Genomic DNA, 20,440 nt, shown 5'->3' with positions numbered 1-20,440 from the left:
TATATGCTGAATTATACTGGATGAAAGGAAATTCACTTTTCTTCATTAGAAATTTTGTCATGAACAGTTCTCATCATAAAAAACAGTTTTTGCGAATTTTAGTTATAACTACAAAAAAATTTACGAAATCTTCTTTATTTCCGATCTTAGTATATTTTGCAAACCATACCATTTCAAAAATACTACAACTTACAAGATAAAAAAAATCATGTAAGTTGATTCGTCATATTATCTACACTAAAAAAAATTGAAACACTCACCACTTATTTAATTTTATTTGTAATAAAAAAATATTTTAATTTCTAAATATTCATCTTCTGGAATATCTATTTCCCATTTCGTATCTGTCTCTATATGGACCAGGAGGTCTACTGTATTGATTCCTATCCCGTTGATTAGAATAATTTCCTCCTTGATTATAACCACCACTACCGTGATATCCTCCTCTGTTTCCATAGTTCCTTTGATTATTGAAATTTTGATAGTTTCCACTCGAATGATGATGTTGTTGATAAGAACCTCTGTTGTCGAACGACCTCTGTTGGTAACCTGTCACAAAAATTCGCTTATACAGTACAACATCATAAATCCGGAATACTGGGAAAGGATTGGTTCGGGTTTTAGTTAAAATATTAAAAGATTAAATACTTAATAAACATATTCTTCATGCTATCTTTATGTATGCTATGGTGTCGCCACCTAGTGTCAAATATATAAGGTAAAAATTACGATACGAACGAATGGGTCCGGAGTTTAGATATTCCGCGTTTTAGAAAACCGGATTTACGATGTTCAACCGTAGAAAATAAAAATATAAGTTATGGACGAGAGAAAAACAAAACTTTTTCGAAATATTTTGATAAAGAAGTAGGACAAAGTCTCACCTATTATTTTAATTAATAATTTTAACTAAATAACCGTTTCAAAAAGTTCATTATTGACTAATTTATCATTTTAAAATCTGATTTAAAACCATTCCGAGAACTTTCTAAATTATTTAATACCAGTTATTATGTTGAAATTCATATCCTACCATGGTATTATTATGACCATTGCTTTTTTTAACACATTACAACCATTAATTGTATCACTTTGTATGTTCCTTTACAATGGACATCAACTTAACTCGATAGTGGATTTTGTAACTAATTATTACAAATGTTAAGACGTAGACCGTGACGCCGGTCCTGTTATTTATGTTAATAAAATCTTAAGTTCGGCGGGTACAATTATCTAAAGGACTATTCACATTAAGGTTTTTTATATGGAGGCAAATTCTTTATATTATTTATAGTATGTTTTGGCCGTTTCATGGAAGAATCAATTTCTAAAATTGTCTTTTTATTTGTTTACGGCAGCTTACAAGATTTTGAACATTCTAGATATGATTAAAATGTCAGTAAATAATCTGATGGCAAGCCCAACACATCAGGATAGATCAGTAAACCAAATGCTAAATCAACTGAAAGTGTTTTAAGTAAATATGTTAGTGAATAGAAAGTATTCCTATATGAAAAAATTCATTTGAGAATTATGTATCCATATTTTGACAATTATGCTTAGATTTGGGCAAAAATTTTAAATTTTTTCCCAGTAAAATAACTTTTTCATTGAAAATTTTTTGCTCTAGTAGAAATTCAATGATATCAATTACATAATTTCAAGTCACCTGATTGCAGGCAACATTATACGGAAAACAGATCCCTTGGACTGTTTGCACTTTATCATGTTACATTTCAAATATTCAATATTTCAAAATGTCATGATTTGTTCGTGATAATGACGAGAATATTAATGAAATTAAAGAAACAAACATATCAAAAAATGCCGTTTGCAGGAAAAAAATTGCACATAAAGCATTTATGGACGATGATAACTATAAATTAGATGGAAATGGGACGGCGGAGGAATTGGCGTCGATTTTGAAGGATTGGTCTGTGAACATGAGAAGATAGTACAGAGTTTAAAGAAACTACGGTCAAATCCATATCGTTCCTAGCAAGTGAGTTGTTGCAAGAAAAATATAAATAAATGGAATTTATTATTAAACCAATCCAAATTGTTGTATTACAACAATCGTGAGCTATCTCCCGATTCTATACAAGAAACAACGTTCGACACCATCAAGTTCCGTAGAATTAAGGAAAATGATAAATTCACGGAATGAAAATCCCCTGAAGAGCTGCAATGGAAATTCTATCTCATAGACGCGGTAGAATTGGCTTGGTGAAGTGGAGACGCTTGCTTGACTGACTTTTTTGTATCGAATCAAATAACGATAGTTCTGTAACAAATCGAGTTGAATATAAGTCTGTATTCAGCAAGACTTGCCAATGTGGTTCAAGAATGAAGTAGTGAAAGCAAATTTTTAATAAAAAACAACGAAACCAACGTTTGTCTAAGATTATTCAAAACATTGTCAAAAAGGGGCCGAAATATTGAAATCAACAGATAATTTCTATGAATAAATCGTCACTGAAAATCAGAAAATGATCACTGGTATGATACTATGCCCATTGGAAGGAATACGATCCAAAATAGGACAAAATCCTCTACAGAAGCGATTGTCTTGAATAAAAAATTACCAATAGATCGACCGCGGTTAGTCGATTGCCCAAAAGTGGTGTACAAGAGAAAGAAAGTCTGCGAGTTACAAGAATGCCAACTCTACAAAACCCTACTTGAATATTGACGAAGAACATCAAATTAACTAACACGTCTGGATCTTCACCTAACTTTTCTAATTGTTATTTTGATAATTGCACCATTAAATAAATTGTCTTTGCTCTGTATTTTTTTTTAAATTAGCAAAAAATTTTCTTCATGAACATTGATAGATGCCAAAAAATTTTATAACAGATTTCGAAAGCTTCTTAATAATGATTATTATTATTAACCATATTGTTACGGGTACACCGCCGCACGCTATCTGACGGCGCTTGTCATATTCTAAGCTCGTAGCATAACGGTGAAATTTTTTCGAACAATTATCAATGGGTTATTACTACTGAAAATTGCCTTCAAATATGATTAATACCTTCACGATTCCCATCAAATATTGACAATAAATGAATTTAAATTTTAGTATCATTATTATTTAATATGATGATATAATATAAAATATGTTCTGTAGAGTGTGTAAACGTGTGTGTGTGTGTGTGTGTGAAAGAGAGAGAGAGAGAGAAATAGAACGAAGAGATAGGAATCGTCAATCGTGAAATTAGGCGTGTGAGTGTCTATGACGGGCGTACAAAGGCCGCAATTACGCGGACCGTCGCTGCCGGCGGCGAAACGCTGTCACGCCGTCATTGTAACGTCACACCCACAAACAAACGAACAATGCGCGACAAAATTGTTGTTAGTTCGAGCTCGCGGACTTCCTTCGATTTTTCCCGACGACAATAAAACGGTAGGCGGGAAACGAGGGATCGTGATTTTAATGCGATTATAGCGATACTGGTGTCGAAACTATTGAATTGATGATTGTATAACCTGCACTTGTCACGAATGATGTTATATATATATATATATATATGTGAATAATTTATCGAATCGAAAGGGGAAAATTTTGATCAAATTATAAAAACATAGGTGAGAACTGACTTACATTTTTAAGTATCCCGAAGAAAATGAAAAACAAAAATGCATCAAGTTCTTGATGATTTCGTAACAAAATCAATTTTTTTCTCAAGAAAAACATAACATGGTCAATTGTATAAGTATAGCTAGATATCAATTATTAAACAAAATTTATTTCTAACTATAACTGAAGTAAAGTTTGGCAACATTGATAATGGTTTATTTTATTGTTCGGGACGTTATTTCTAACTTAAACAACGATTCTAAACGGATGAGAAACAAATAATAATTAAACAAAATGAAATAATGTTTACTCGAAGTAGTTTTGAAAGTTGTAAAAAAATTATGTGACGAAACAATGGAAAATCATCGAAAAAGAAAGAGAATCATCACAGAAAACACGGATTTTCAAATATTTATCGGAAAATATGTTAGAGTATACCTAAAAGTAATTTCCATCAAGAAAAAAATATGTTTAAACGTTAGTCATCACAATTTGAGAAAGTTTTACAAAAGTCCTCCGTTGAATTAGCTGATTCGACTGACATTTGGTAGATTTTCAAACCAAAAGTAACTAGATTTGGCTCTAGACTTTCAATAAAAATGACACAAAACCAATTAAGTTACGAGATATGTGACTTAAGTTTTTAAATATGGCAACACTGGTGTTAATGTATCATATCTAACATAAAGTTTGAGATTTTTAATGGTGAACGTACTCAAAACGTGTTGTCTTACGAGTGCTATTTGAATTGTTTACATAAACTTGAAATATTCATTTGGGTCAAAAAATGGATGAAATCGCGAACATTTTCGTGCGATGATTTTCGACGTGGATTAAACCAACAGCAGTATGTCCATCAACTCGCTTCGACTTTTGGTGATGAAGCACCATCTCGAGTCACCGTGTTTCGCTGGTTTTCCTAATTCAATCGCGGTCGCACTTCGCTACAGGATAAATTTCGTAAAGTTCATCCAAAATCGGCTGTTGTATGACATTTGACATACCGTGAGATTGAGCCTTATTTGGGCATTATATCCACTCGCAAACACTGAATATTGCATGAACATTCGGCTCTCAAAAAGATTTAGATACCGAATAATATGACAATCGTTCAAAAAAAGCTCGTGTCGAACGGTGCAAAGATATTCTGGGAAAATTCAATCGCGGCGTTTCAAATACGTCTAAAAGATCGTGACAGGCAACAAATCGTGGTTCTATATATACATCAGTTTAAAGAAACCGTGTTTGAACAGTCAAAACATTGAATTGATGGGTGATCCGCCGTACAGCCCCCAAATTTCGAGGTCAACGTTTTTCTACACCTGAAGAAGTAGTTGAGGCATTCAAATCACATATTTTGGAGACACCTCAATTGGAATGGAAAAACTGTTTCGACAATTGGATCAAACGGATGCAAGTGTATTGATCTTAATGTAGAATATTTAAAAGATAAATAAAGTCATATCCAATTATGAATATTTATTTATATTAGCCTTTAATTTAGTTCCACTTGTCCCGTTGACTGGAATCAAATCTTGCAAGTTAAATTTGATTCACTTCCCGGCTTCCGATTGGGGTGAAATGACAATGCAATATTATTATAACATAGAGATGATTTGATGATGGAGCTGGACTTGGAAATTACAGCAACCCCCTCGAGTTCGGGTTCCTTCGATTCGTCTTGACGAGTATCGTAATTGAAAAAACTTCGTTCCGTTTATTATCAATGTGGTTTATGTCTGATTGGTTGGACATTAGATGACCCAATGCCAAAGTGAAGGCTGGGTGTATAAGCATTTCAGATTACCAGAACGAAACCTGTTGTACTGAAGCTGTTATCCCTCTAAAATTGACCTCTGGGGGGATAAAAAGTTTTTGTCCTATAATCGTGAGAACAACTACTACACAAAGAAAATGACGTTTATTGAAGCGACAGGAGAAGATTGCTAATGGGAGCGATGTCCACAAGCGGTAACGATTAGAAAAAATAAATTCAGCGGTAGCTCAACATAGAGAAAATGGATCGTTGGAACAGCGCAAAAATGGACAAGATGCCGATAGAATACATAGACAATAGAGAAGAAAAAATGGATTTGGCCAGGCTCGGGTAAGCAAGTCAGTTAACACAAACAGCAGAGGAATGCATTGTAACAGCAAAAGACTAACCAGAGAAATATTGGAAACGTGGTATCGTTGAATATTTACGCAATAAATACATTTTGCACATTTTGCGATAAGGTGTGTAATATATTGATTAGCTACCTATTAAAACAATTATTTGAATTCAAAAAAAATGGATGCTAATAATCTAAACACCCCTTCGACGACCGTGTAAGTCTGTATTTGACACCAACCACTACCGAACCACCCTGTTTTTGAATTTCTATTGTAAATTGAATCTTGCTTCGTGTCCAGTTCCCTAGTTATCTTTCTATTGTCGAACTCGGTCCGTCCTTGATTGAAAATCCTTTGTAGTAGAAAACTCAGGTATCCGCAGGAAACCATTCAATTTTCGAATAAAGTCACTTGCAAATTTCAATTGAAACTCGATCAATTTGTGTTCAATGGGTAACCGAATGATTATTAGCAATATAATAATTATTATACCAAATATATAATAAGAACAAAACGTTTTTTACACATCCTTAGTTTCCTCAAAACATTTATCAATATAATTCGATTACACTGTTAAACACTGTTTTTGTCACACAAACTAGGATATAACGATTTTTATTTGTTTTGATTCACCCCCATTCAAATAATATTTCGTTTCTATAGTTGAGTAATTCAAAACAACCCTTACCACAGAGGCGCGCCATTAAATTTATCATTACTATAAATTGTCTGTATTTCATATTTCTATCAATTTTATAGATTGTCAACTCATCCCCATTAACGTATCATTATTTATTATTTAATTATTATTAATGCGACTATAATGAACCATAAATATATTTATCTAATTTTGTAATTATTATTGTATAAGATAAAAACTAATATATAATTGATATTCGTCTAGTAGGTACGCCAATCAGATTAGTGTAACCAATTGTAAATTTAAATTAAATCAAATCCTCAGTTTGCTAATTAAATTGTTTTTAAAAAGCAAGTTGGTGAATTGAGTTATTTAATTCTATCACAACCAGTTTTTTTGTATATTAGTTTTGTTTGAATAATAAATTAGGTTTGTTACATTGTAAATATGCCGTGTTCTAATAATCCGGACAGTTTTTGTTATATGTGTTTGGAGAATTAACTTAATTAACTCTCAGCGTCGAAAATTTACGCCATCAGTTGAAAATTGTTATTTAGACTATTGAGCTCCACCAAGATAAATCCAGGATTCCACGTATATCTTGTGTGAGACTCCTATTAGTTTGGGCTAAACAAGACATTTGCCTTTTGGTATACCAATTATTTGGAGGTAACCAAAAGATCAAATAAGTGATTGTTATTTTTGTTTGATTCAAACAAAATGCGTCACAATCGAGTTCAAATACACTATCCAGTACCCAAACTTGTCACCAAACAACAGACCGTAATTTTTTTTCAATCAAACCGAAAATATATCTCAAGAAAGTGACCCAAATCTTTCAAATGATTCGTAGTTTATGGGTGTGGGCGGCCGTTGAAGCCGGTGAACACATATGCCTTCAGGTAGACCCGTCGAGCCCCACTTGGCGTTACCAAAGTTCGATGTCCTTTGAGAAGCAGATCAGGTGCTTTGGCATGAACCTTTTGATGTCGTTAGGCAGGTTGTGGGGTTTTCCCAGGTGTTTAAACGATAACGTGGTCTGCAGTTTCGTCTTCCTCCATGCACCAGCGGCACTCCCGGCACTCCGGATCATCCGTGATACCCATGGTGTGAAGGTGACGTCTGAGATGGCAGTATCCGGTCACTAGTTTGATTTCGCGCCTATTTAGCCGGAGCAGTTGTTCGTTGAGAGACGATTGGGATCCATCTAACGATTTGCAGTTATTTGACTGGTAATTTTTAGCTTTCCTTCCTTTTTTTACATAAAAAATATCTCGAGACACTGCCCTGCATGGATAAATTCCAGTCGTTAAATTTAAAAAAAATAAATAACCCAATTTCAAAGCCAATCAAAATAAGTAAGTATAGAAGTTGGAATTTGAATTAGATAAAAAAAATATGTAATTCTTTTTGGAGACATAGGAAAAAATATTTCCCTGAAAAAGCCAAAATTATGAAAATATTTTTCAACCGACTAAGTATAACCTCATTTATAGGTACTTAACTTTCTAATGGTTACTAAATTAAAATTCCCGGTGATATTCATATTCATAGTTTTTCCTTTTATCATTCATGTTCAATTTTGGAGCAAAATATGAGAACATGATCTGAGCCACAAATTCTTAACAAACCTCCGATGGACAGTAGATTGTCACCGATAATCTGGTACTCGCCAATCCAATTGCGCATTCTTCAAATATTGAAGTTGACATAAATTGGTACCGGAGAAGTCTTAGCCAGAGCCCGAGACATCTTTTATAACATAATTTAAAATTAGGCAACATTGCACGAATGTAACCAAGATATAGATACAACTGTGGTGCCCTTCAAGTCAATTATTTTATTCTTTTATATCTATATCTATGTATACACCCTGTACACTAACTGTTAATTATTTATAACCAGGTCACCTATGTTTTGGTGATATTGCAATTTACTGTCTACGTAGGTAAACTATATCGTAATTATGAACCAATATTATGTGTCATCATTAATTATAAAAAGGTAATTCCAAACTATTAAGACAATAGAAAAATGGGTATGTTAATCATCTAGTTAAATGATACAAAATGTCTCTTATTTTACCTTCCATTAACGTATAGTCTCCGATTACTTAATTTTTGTCTTATATATTAATGTGACTATGAAGAATCATAAATTCACCTATCTAATTTCACTTTATTATTGTATTCGTTAAGATTTATTGTACACTGACCGCTCCTAATGGGAACCGACGTCATAGTTAAGCGATTCCAAGTGCCGCTTGAAGTTCCATTGACGAATCAAATTACTTACTTTCATTTTGTGTTGATGCGATTCTAACGACCATAAATATAATTATTTATAGCTTTTGTGCACAACAGGATTTTGGTATTTAAAGCGGTTTGTAAATAGATACGAGGTTCTTAAAATAGTTTGGCATTCTTCGAGTACAGTAGTCGAATTATTTAAACCAAATTATTTTCTTGTATAATAAATAGTTTCTTACAAAGTAGTTACACATATTACAACCTCTACAAGTTGAAATCACAACTCCTTAAACGATTGAGGAAGCACAAGTGATGCAGTTTAGTTTTTAATTTCTATTATTATAACAAAATGAGCTAAAAAGTATAAACCAAATTACCGTTTGTATGTATGTATGTAGTTTACCTTCCAATGGATTTTTTAAGTTAGGTTAGGTAGATGACTAAAGTAAATTGTTGAATTAGCGGAAGAAAATTCTTTTTCTGGTTACGTCAAACTTAACCTTCACATAAAACTCCATTTTCTAATAATTGCAATCAAATAAACACACTACAAAGAGCTTAAGAGCCAAAGGTCACGTGCCATCGGCGTACGCGTGTTCTCAATCAACTATTAAAACAAACAAGCGACAGCGGAAGGACGTCGGAACGCCCATCGTCGTTTCCGTCCCTCGTCAAAACACGTCAACGACATACGCGCCCAAATCTAGGGTTTGATAACCGATTGACCGGACGCTTGAAAAGGATTAAAATGAAAATTAATACATGTCCTTATAACTTTTGTTAGATGGAATATTATCAGTTTTGACATTAAAATGACATGACAGTTAGTAGTGTTTATAAGATAATAATAAAAGTTGTAAACGGACAGATACTAACTAGAACAAGAAATGAAAAATTTGAGAGTGAAATAAACAGAAGGTAACTAAAATTCGAATGCAATTATTAGTACTTACCATTATAGTTATTTCTTCTATCCATGTTAGAAGGAGGCGCGACATTTCCGTACCTACCAGGATTATAAGGCACGTAATGAGAAACAGTCCTATGTCCAGAAATGTCCAAAGTAGCTCTGAAACGAAAAACAGAAGGTGTTTAACAAAAATTTGCTACCTAAATAAAATAATATTGGAACACAAAATACTAAAATACGGATATAGAGTATCAAGGATATCATATGAAGCAGAAAATTGGACTATAAGAAGGATAGCAGGAAAAGACTTGGAAGTACAAGAAAAAAATAACAAGAAACAGTTAAATTAGTATAAACCGAAAGAATAAATGGAAGAAATGAATAGATAGAAAAATACAAATCAGTACTAGAAGAGAGACATAATTAAAAAGAATAAACCAGGATAGTAATAACAGAAGACACTGAATGTACAGGAGAACTCTAAACTTCTAGCCAACAGTTGAAAAAAAATGGACAGAAGAAGTAGTTGAACTGTTATAAATGATAAGAGTGAAAATGAATTGATAAATAAAAAAATAAAAAGAATTGACAAAGAAAGTCAAAAACACAAATATAGACATAAGAGAGACCTCAATCCCCATACAATGCAAGAAGAGTTGAAAGGAAAGAATGATAAGAATGAAGGAAAGATAAATGAATAGAATTCGGTACTAGAAAAGACACATAATTAAAAATAATTAACCAATAAACCAACAGTTTAATGGAAATGAACAAAAAAAGTAATTAAATTGTTATCAGTGCAAGAGAACTAGTTCACCCAGTTCACTGTAGTACTTGCACTGGGTCTAGAGTCAGTTTAGCCAGTGCAGTGCAATAAGTGTAATCTGGAAACGATGGCACTACATCTTTGTCTTCGGATGAATGTATAATATCAAAAAGTGTTAAATCATTTTCCATTATTGGTAATACTACAAGGCCTGAATCACATCAAATAACCTCAAATTCAACAATCAACAAATGCTCCATTACTCTCTGCATTATATTGTTCTTTGTATCCAATTAAACTAATTCTATACACTCATGAACTTGCCTGCACTGGTCCAGTTCAGTACAGTTCCAGTGCAGCTACCAAGAACAAACATTTGTAATAATAAGCAAAATAACCAAATACATAAATATCTTTATTATTACCTGGTGTTAGAAGGTACCATTCCAATCGTTGGTCGATATTGCCTACTTTCTTCCCGACTGAGATCACCCGGTTTTAATACTCTAGGAGGATCTTTGGCACCTTTCAATCTTCTTGCTGGAAATATGAAACCTTCGGCATATTTAGGATCCCGAAATCTAACAGTGCAAACGGTGTTGTCAGTTATAGGTTCCAAATCAGTAACAGGTGATTCGAAACAACTGAAATAGAAAGAACAATTTTTATAAAAATATATATCATACAAAATTATAGTTTCGAAAGATAATTTTCATTTTTTTTTGTTTCCAGCTAAACTTTGACAACTTTAATTACGTAGAAGTTGGTTTTATAGAGTTGATGTTCTGAAGTCAAACCACATAACAGAAATTGTAGATCAGATGTGAACAACATCAGTGAGATAAAAGATTATTTTTTTGTTTAATTTACTACTGTCAACTATAATTCACACTAAAATTGAGAATTTTTCTTGAAACTATGGAAAATATTCTACATTATGCACAAGCACGATACTAGATTGGTAGTAAATGAGGTTATCTAGCCCTGAGACCTTATTGTCTATCGTGCTTCATATCATTTGCCACAATTCATCTTCCAGTTCCATAATTATACTTCTAATAAAGTATCTGAGATATCTTCAAGGTTTATTCATTCTAGAATTCTGGTACGCTGCTAGACCCAACCTTATCAGGTATTTCCTGAAGCAGTGTGCGCATTAAGAACGCCAGTGAGAAAGAGTAGGATGTTCCCAAGCAAATTTTTGGAATAATCTAGCCAATTTCATCCTTCTTCTGAAACACTTTCATCTAGAAGCATTTTCTTTCTACACAGATTGTATATGTTCAACAGTTTCTGTGATACCATTATGAGTTTCAAAATGGTAATCAGAAATTAATCTAATTCGTTCATCTTTATTAATATTTTTTAGAAAAATATTTGTTTTAATTATTTTTATATTTGCTTTTAACACTTTAAAACTTTTTTTGAAAGTAATGAATCATCACGGCAGTGTATATAGTATGTTTTTGTTGGATTTATTATTTCTAAAAACATGTTGCTTATAACATTACAATCGATACTTAAAAGTACACCATCTAAGACGCATTTCAATAACCGATAGTGGAATATTTAATACAGTGGGTTTTAACTTGCATTAAAACAATTGTTGAGCAATCCTAATGATAAAAATCCAAACTTGGAGAAGAGTAGTATATATAAAATTAGCTGTGGTGATTGTGACGTAAAGTATATTAGGCAGACTAAGAGATCCTTTAATGTTCAGTTTAAAGAGCACATAGCTCATTTAAAATATGGACGGACCGGAAAATCGAGTCATAATCATGACATAAATATTAATAATGTAAAATTGTTAAAAAATTAATCCAATAATAAATTGTTGGATGCATTTGAAAGCATTAAAATTGCTAATTGCTAAGGAAGAAGAGCCAATTCCCTACAGCCCACTCTATAGTTTAGTAGTAAAGGAATAAATGTGAAGATTCCCGTTTAGGAGGTTTTCCTGCTGGAATTAATTTTCGCAGGAGAAAACTTAGTATAAAACCTTCAGTCCCTGAAGAAGATAAAGTCCAATTTGCAAAGCTTGATTAGGCGTAAAAACTGTCAATTCGATAACTCACCCTCCAATCGATATATTTATTTCTGAAATCAGTACAGTTCCTCTCATTCCGTCTATTGAAATAGCACATTCGGCGTTTTCGTCTACTTTCTGTTTATATAAATTAATCATAACGTCATATCCTTTATTTTTAGGAGAAACATACAATTTATCATCACCTCGAATATTTCTTTTAATTTCTGCAGGGGATAACTTTTTATAATATGGCTCTAAAGCTTTGAATAATCTGGTTTCGTCTACAAAGGGTAAAAGAGCAACTCCTTGCCAAGCGAATTTTTTACCATTCAAATCGATTTTGAAGTCCACTGGGTAGAAATCGATTATAGCAGAATCCTAAAATATAAAACAGTTTAGTAAAATTTGAGAAACGAATTAACAAAATAATTAATTTATTTAAAACTATTAATTTATATAATTATTGACCAAAGCACAATATGTATACTTCTTTTACAGTTTTATTATTTGTTGTTAGACTCCCTTTCCATTGTACAGACATATTGGACTAAATTTTTTAGATATATTTCGGATCCTACTTATATGCAACCTTCTATAAGGTCTTGTGTTGGAATTTCTGGTAATATTCATACTGAACACACTGCTTACACTACCACTACAGCTACATTCACAATTACACCATCTGACGCCCGTTTCGTAATCAAGTTGTCGTCTTAAGAGAGTGAAGGTAAACTAGAAACCAATTAATAAGACCCATAGATCAACCAGATCAGCGCCACCTCTTGGTTCATTAGCAGTACTAAACGTACAGTTTGCTTTCTGTGTTTGGTGGTTAGTTCATAGTGAGGTCTTAGATTAAGCAAAATGCTTATTTTTGAAGTTAGAAGTTTTTCGTCGAAAGAAGGTTGTAAGAGTTGGTAAAATGCTCTGTTCCATCCGAGTTGTCGAAGAAGAAGGTCTTATTTAATAAAATTATATCTGTGCATTGTGGTGTTACCAGAATGAGCTCTTTTAAGCCATCCTGATAAAGGGATTAGACTCGAGGTAATTATTTTTTTTTTAGTTTTGATATAGTTATTCAGTGTAGTCCTAGTAGAGACTTCCAATCGATGAACTGCTGTTACGGATTTGTATAAAAATGACTTTTCTTTCTGCCGTACCATACGTCTAATTAAGGAAAACTCAATTTGATGGACCAATCAAAAAGTAGAAGTGGTCATCAATCTGAAAAACTTGCCAGAAAGTAGAAGTAGTACTTAGAAAGTTACCCGGAGTCTTAACTATCGTATAATCTGCTTTTTCCTGATGGATATTGCTATTGCCAGAGACGTTACCAGGTTAATTTTGTATATTATTTGAAGTAAACAGTTTTAAATATCTTTTTTCCAATTAAAATACTCAAAATTTCTCGCATTCAAAATAGTGAGAATATAAAAAACCGCATTAGCCATTTTGATAATTTTTTTTGTTTTTTTGCATTACATTTTTGTACTTATATTTTTTTATTTTAATTATCTCAGTACTCCCCCTAAAGATCACTACTTAAATTTCATTATTTGTAGTTTTCTTTATATTTGTTTGAATTATTTTGTTGGTATTATATTTCCTTTTTTTTTGGAAATTTGTACCAATATTTTATTACATGTTTATTTCTTATCTTTTTCTCCCCATTTTCTGGTTTACAAGATTAAATCAAACATAAGTTTAGGCTTTCTTCTTTTTCAACATATAATTTTAGTGAATCACATCCGTCTTCACTTTAAGCTAACCGGAGTCCAAAGTTGCCAACAGACAGTCGAAGAAATAAAAATTGTAACATTGTTAGGGAGTGTATTTAATATATTGATTAGAAACATCAATTTCGTATAACAGGTAGAAAATAAAACACTTACAGGATCTGACATTAGCTCTGCCCAAGGTTCAGGAACGTGTTGGCTACTAGCAGCTGGAAAAACACCCATAAGTTGTTCCAGAGGATTGAACTGAAAAAAAATGTATGCGTTAAAATTGCTTCAACAGAAAAAACAAGTCTGACGTACTGGTTTGGTATTTTTTTCAAAATCAGTACTTAGTCCCGCTATGTTACAGAAATCCGAAGCAAATGGAGCGTAATGGTAAGGAAAATACCATTTCCATGAAGCGCAACCTTGGTAATAATATTTGAGAACCCAACACAATCCTCTGACGTAATGCAGCGCAACTGAATACCTAAATAAATAAGCAAAATAGGAATTAATTTAAATTTGGGTAATTTATATATAAATGATGGATTATTATTAATGTTAACGTATAACCTAAATTCTAGTTCATCTGGCTTAACATCAAATTTGGACTCGTAATATCTGTCTTTGAATCCGTCTTCCCATAATCTGACTTCGTCGTGAGCTTGATCATCATCAGAATCGTCGTTTTCTAGTGGCCTTTTCTGTCCTTGACGATGATTATCATCATCTGTAATGAATTATAGAAACAAATCTTGAAGACTAATTTTTATTTAGTATTTTATAAGTAGGTTTTTTTCTAATCATATTTAACTTGTGTATAAATCAATAAAATCATATACATTAAACACCAAATTTAAGCTTTCCAAGATGAATTTCAAGAAAATTCCATTAAAAACTAAACAGTGTTGATCCCAACTAGACCATAGGAAAATATTGAAAAATGAAAGGAAAAATAATTTACGGGTGATTTGAGGTCGGGAAGGAGAAGGGGGTGAGTTTTTAAGGGTAAAAACGGTTTATCTGGATTTTCGGCAAAACTACAAGTCCAATAGAAAAAAGTGAAATGACAAAGTTGTAAGTAATAAAAAGATCTACAACTTTTGTATCCACACTTTTTTATACAACTTCGAAATTCATGTAAAAAAGTCAACAAAGCAAGTTTTAACTCTTTTTCTTTTCATCTTTCACAAAAAACTTTTTTTTTTTCAAGAAATTTGATGAAAAGTTACCTTTTTATATCCCAAATATACTGTAATTTATTTGATTTGAAATATTCAATTTTTCCCTATATTTTGACTTGATATCAAAGCCATCAAAAATTCTCCGGTCAAAATATCAGCTTTTCTAAAAAATTTAGTGAGGTAAGTTTTTTGTTCGTTGAAATCTCTATTTTCTGATGGTGAAAACAAATATTTTCATCACCATGTTAAATCCTCTCAGAAAAGGCAAAAAAATGAAAAAAAGTCGAATCCGACATTTGTTTTTAACGTTTGTACAATATTTAGTTATTCATCAAAATTTTACATCTCAATTACACGAAAAATGTGAGATTCCATATAACATTCATAAACATAAGTAATTAGAGTCTAAAATTTTAACCAATATCAAAAAATTGAACACAATGATTAAAAAAATTTTTGGATGTTTTTTTTTTGGTTTTTTGCCTCTTCTGAGAAAATTGACCATGGTGATGGTGATATTCTTTTACGCCATTAGAACGTAGAGATTTCAACGAACAAAAAAGCTCATATTTTGACAGAAGAAATTATGGTGCTTTTTCAATATTAAGTCAACATAAGGTTAAAAAATCAATGTTTCCAATAAAATAAATTACAGTACATTTCGAACACAGAAAAGAAACTTTTTACCAAATTTCGTGAAAAAAGTTTTTCATGAAAGATAAAAATAAAAAATCAAAAACTTGGTTTTTTGACATTTCACATAAGTTTTGAGGTTAGATGAAAAAGTGTTAATACAAAAGTTGTTAATATCTCTATTACCTACAACTGTACCATTTTATTTTTTCCATAGAATAAAATTAGCAACCTGAAATCATAAAACTTACTGGAACTCCCCGCGGGTCTGAACATCGATTCTAGTGCTGTTTTAGCATTCGTGGTTTGAAGTTGCGTTTCAACTTTAGACTGGGAATGCATTCCTGCTTTACGAATATTGAAAGCTTCATGTCTAGCATTTGTAACAGACGATTCCTTCCCAATAGCCTACGAAAAAAGATTATTACCATTAATGTATTTATTGGAGTGGTAATTCAATCCAATAGGGTATCAACAGAGATCTTTCGACTGCAAAATTACACATTTCAACAATTTTTTTAAGAAACACACATCATAAAATAATTTATAGTAAATCTATTTTTCTAAAATTATGTGTAGATGCTCTTTAGCTCTTTCAATGTTAAAATAATTGTAATCCGCAGCTTATTTTCATTTCTTTCAACAAATTTCTTGGTTGGTTGATGCAGCTTTAATAAATCGTTTAGTTCAAAGTTAAAAATATAAAATCATCATATTATAACATTGAAGACAGGGCATGCTGTGGATGTATTTATACTCCGTTTTTAAGTATTAATCTGGTGAAATGTGTTACAATGACATTTTTTCTTTTTATACAAATACAAATTATTTGTTTAGGTGACCAGGTCATTAAAAATTAATAAGGTTAATTGTAAGCCACGATTAATGCAAAAACGTGTAATTCAAGGCAATTAAAAGACACGTCCCGTTAGAAGCGCGACGCTACTAAATAACAAAACCTTGTAATAATACATTAGATCAAGTAATGTACATCATATATGATCAGTACTCGTAATAAGTCGCTATAAGTTGTTATTAAATAGGTAAATTAAAAATACACCAGTGATTTTAAAGATATGGTTTCATTAAATTCCCACAGATTGGAGGCCCCTCACCTTCAACCAACACATGATACCCAGGTACTTAATGGTAGTTTATGATTATAGCATATTGTAGGAGACGTCCTAGAAGAGCGGTGATTAAATATTATAAATTTGGATTTTGAGAATGAGACTGCGAAACAGACGACATTGTCAGATGGGTGAGAAAAAGAAGAAGAGAATGGAACCAGCATGTCAACAGAATGACCACAGATAGAATAGCAAAAATCGTACATAACAACATCCCTAACGGAAGAAGACCTGTTGGACAACCACCAAAACAATGGCAGAACAGTTGACAATCAACCTCGCAGGAACTACTGCAGAGAAACTGGAACTGAACATGCCTTCTACACAATGATGATGATGATTTTGAGAAGTGGTTTTGTCTTTTCAACTTGTCTGCACATATAACTAAAATACGAAGATTGCTCCAAAAGGACCCTATTTTTCTGAATTCTTCTGAATCTTTTCCACTTCTCAAGGTTTTAGGGCTACTAGTTTGTCTAAATCTTTTGCTGAAATCGGCTTGATCCCAGAATTTACAATTGTCATCCTCTGACTTGCCTATATATTTGATATAGCAAGACTTATTGGAAGACTGACAACCAGTTAAATATCATTTCTTGGCGTCTCGATAAGTTCCTCAATTTAATATCGTTATGAATCTTTTTGTTTTAGGCTTGTAGTGTTTCTTCAGTAAAACTCCATTTAATTGTTTAGCCATCTATTTAGTTTGTTGTTGATGTGACATCTCATGCAGCCACAGTAGAGCTCTGCTCCAAAATATAGACTTGATGTTCCTTTTTGGCAAGGCAGTCTGCTTTTCCATTGTCTGGTATACCTTAATGGCATGATAGCCCCATGAGGGTAACTTTGATTTTATTAATTAGTACTTTCAGAGTTTGTTGCACTATATAACCTTCAAGGCAATTTGGATACCAAAGAAAATGTAAATGTGCAAAAAGACATGTTTCAATAAATTCGGTAGTTTGTATGATCAAATGGAAAGAGAAAAATTTTAAAATAAATTACCAAATTTTATAATATAAATTAAACTGATGACAAAGTAACTGTTTCTGCCTGGATTTCACTGTCTAAGTTCAAAAAGGACCAAATTGCTGCTGGTTTTGAAATAGAACATTAATTAATATTTTTAGTTAAATTTATGATAAGTAGTAATCAACAGAAAAAAATGTTTTACAGCTGTTGTATTCAACATAGAATTTTTATAATATGAAAATATATCAATCAAACAATTCTACTGGCAATGTAGAAACATGAAACTATATAAAAATTAATCACTTTTGGTTCAAACTGGGTGTCTTTTACCAAACTCCAATTTGGTCTGTGTTCATTAAAACCATCCAATCTTCTCTTTTTTGCCTTTTCTCTAGCCTTAAATTTAAGCTCATTTTGTTGACGATTTTTAAAGATCTCATCTTCCATTTTCCCCAGTTCCAGCATAATCATTTGAACTCTTTCCAAGTTCACCTCGCCACTATCTGTCAAATAACCCTGAAAAAAAGAAAATATATTTATTATAATTATTATTCTTTAAATCAATGATATAACTTACACCTGTTTTATATACACAATTCTTGTATAATCCCACTAATCTGTCAATTGCTCCTTCTCTAATCTCCAGGCTGGGTAAATGAGGTAGAAAATCATTACCAACAAAAAAACACATGAAAACCCAATCATCTAATACTCTTTCAAATTCATACTTGAAAGGTAAATTTGGCATTTGAAGTTCTCTTTCCAAATATTCTTTTAATACATTTAGTCGTACAAAAATAAAATTTGTTTCAGAGCCAAATGCAACATCAGCAGGCTTATCATGTTCTGATCTACACCCACCTACACAATCTTTCATTTCATGACCTAAAACAAAATTATACAAAGTTTAAAATCAATTTATCACTTGTCAAATGAAGTTTTGATGTGAATTCTTCCTTCCTGGTTATCAGTAATTTTTTATTTTTATTTTTTCATTATGATTTATTACTAGAAGGGAATCATAGGGGCAGAGTAAGAACGAAAATATGCTAACTATTAGTTAGTAATTGTAGATATTAGTTCAAATGACCATCTTCTTTAACTTTAATTGGAAAAAACCAAGGTAATAAAGCAATCAACTAAATATGTTTGAAAATGAAGATTTCTCAGAAAGGGATTAAAAAAGGGCCTTAGAGGATTCAGTCATAAATTGAAAACTAAGCATTTCATTAACAAAAGCATGTGTTGCACTGAAATTATGATCAATGCAAGATTTAATTTTCTCATTTTATGTTTTACGACTATTGCATTTACCAGTTGATATGTTAATACAGTTTTTAATTATTAAAATCATATTTAAAATGATTAGATATCACACCAATTTAAATATCTAAATAGATAATATGAATTAACTTACCCACTTGACCACAAATATCACATGGTCTAGGCTGATTGGGCTTGAATTCTTCTCTAATAATTGTGAAATTAGGTTCATGTGTTGCTAAGCCCAACATAATCAAATCAGCATCTGCTCCACATAGACAATGTTGAGTATTAGGATCATGATCTGGTTGTGACCTCTGTTTCCTTATGTAGTCCATAATTTTGTGTTCACCCTCACCTGGAACATTAGCATCAGATAGGATAACCTAAAAACGATAAATAGACTTTATAAAATAAATGAAATTATATAGAATAAATAATTACCTTTATTCCTTGCCACCCAGGATCGTTGTTCAATCTTTCAAGAATGTAGTAATGCAAACACTCAGATAATCTAGCCATAAAAGGTGTACCAGGAGTAATACAATTTGAATCAAAATGTTCTTCCTTGGGTTTTTCAGAAGGTAAAACACATCCCTTGAGAAGCAGTTCAGCCCTGATTCTCTTAATTTCTTGTATCTTTTCGACTGTTTCTTTAGAAGCCCTAAAACGTCTTGATCTTTGTTGGTTCATTTTTGCTCTTGGTGCAACTCCATCTATAGCCATGTACAACAACTTCCTTGGTCTTACGATTCTGAATAATCTATCTATACACTCAAAAATTGCTACCATCATTTCATCTTCATTTTTTGGAGCCGGTTTATTCTCTGGATGAGTACATGGATGTATAATACCATTCATATCTAAGTACAAGTTATCAAATTCGATTCCATTTGGATTTGGTTCTTCTGATTTTACTGGTATACGAACTCCATTTACATCTACGGGCTGAAATATTAATATGAAACTTTAACCGGGTCTATAATTTTATTAAAAATCTTGTTTGAATAGTATTGATAATTTAACCTTACTTTATGTTCCACACATTCAACAATTACGGAAGGATATTTTCTGCTTAACCAACGAAAGAATGCTGGTACACCCATGATTAGTGAATAAAAGTTATCAAATCCTTATTTTAATTTTGTTAAAACTTGAAATTCATAGTTATTAAAAATATTTCATGAGTGACACTAATACAAACAATGGTCACTAGCTTGAATATAGGCTTGGTTTGTATAA

General features: G+C 32.0%; 1 protein-coding gene across 1 annotated transcript; it reads right to left on the bottom strand.

Annotated features, from left to right (window-relative positions):
• Nucleotides 1-256: 256 nt before the first annotated feature.
• Nucleotides 257-20,438, bottom strand: LOC130446951 (5'-3' exoribonuclease 2 homolog). The gene is made up of 13 exons (XM_056783510.1): nt 20,230-20,438; nt 19,643-20,146; nt 19,353-19,584; nt 18,513-18,820; nt 18,239-18,451; nt 16,085-16,241; nt 14,590-14,746; nt 14,335-14,503; nt 14,188-14,277; nt 12,342-12,673; nt 10,689-10,907; nt 9,541-9,656; nt 257-549 (listed from the first exon to the last, which is right to left on the bottom strand). The coding sequence occupies exons 1-13, from the start codon at nt 20,302-20,304 to the stop codon at nt 311-313; spliced, it is 2,811 nt and encodes a 936-aa protein (XP_056639488.1). The 5' UTR covers nt 20,305-20,438; the 3' UTR covers nt 257-310.
• Nucleotides 20,439-20,440: the final 2 nt, after the last annotated feature.

The sequence above is a fragment of the Diorhabda sublineata genome, chromosome 7 (assembly GCF_026230105.1).
Source record: "Diorhabda sublineata isolate icDioSubl1.1 chromosome 7, icDioSubl1.1, whole genome shotgun sequence".
NCBI lineage: Eukaryota > Metazoa > Arthropoda > Insecta > Coleoptera > Chrysomelidae > Diorhabda > Diorhabda sublineata.
Note: the sequence above shows the minus strand (reverse complement) of the source record. Positions and strands in the feature narration are given on the sequence as shown.

Coding starts and splice junctions, on each gene's coding strand:
- LOC130446951 (XM_056783510.1), bottom strand. CDS start 20,304: ATGGGTGTACCAGCATTCTTTCGTTGGTTAAGCAGAAAATATCCTTCC. Junction 14,747..16,084: donor CAGACCCGCGGGGAGTTCCA/GTAAGTTTTATG, acceptor AATTCATTACAG/ATGATGATAATCATCGTCAA. Junction 550..9,540: donor TAGAAGAAATAACTATAATG/GTAAGTACTAAT, acceptor TTTTTGTGACAG/GTTACCAACAGAGGTCGTTC.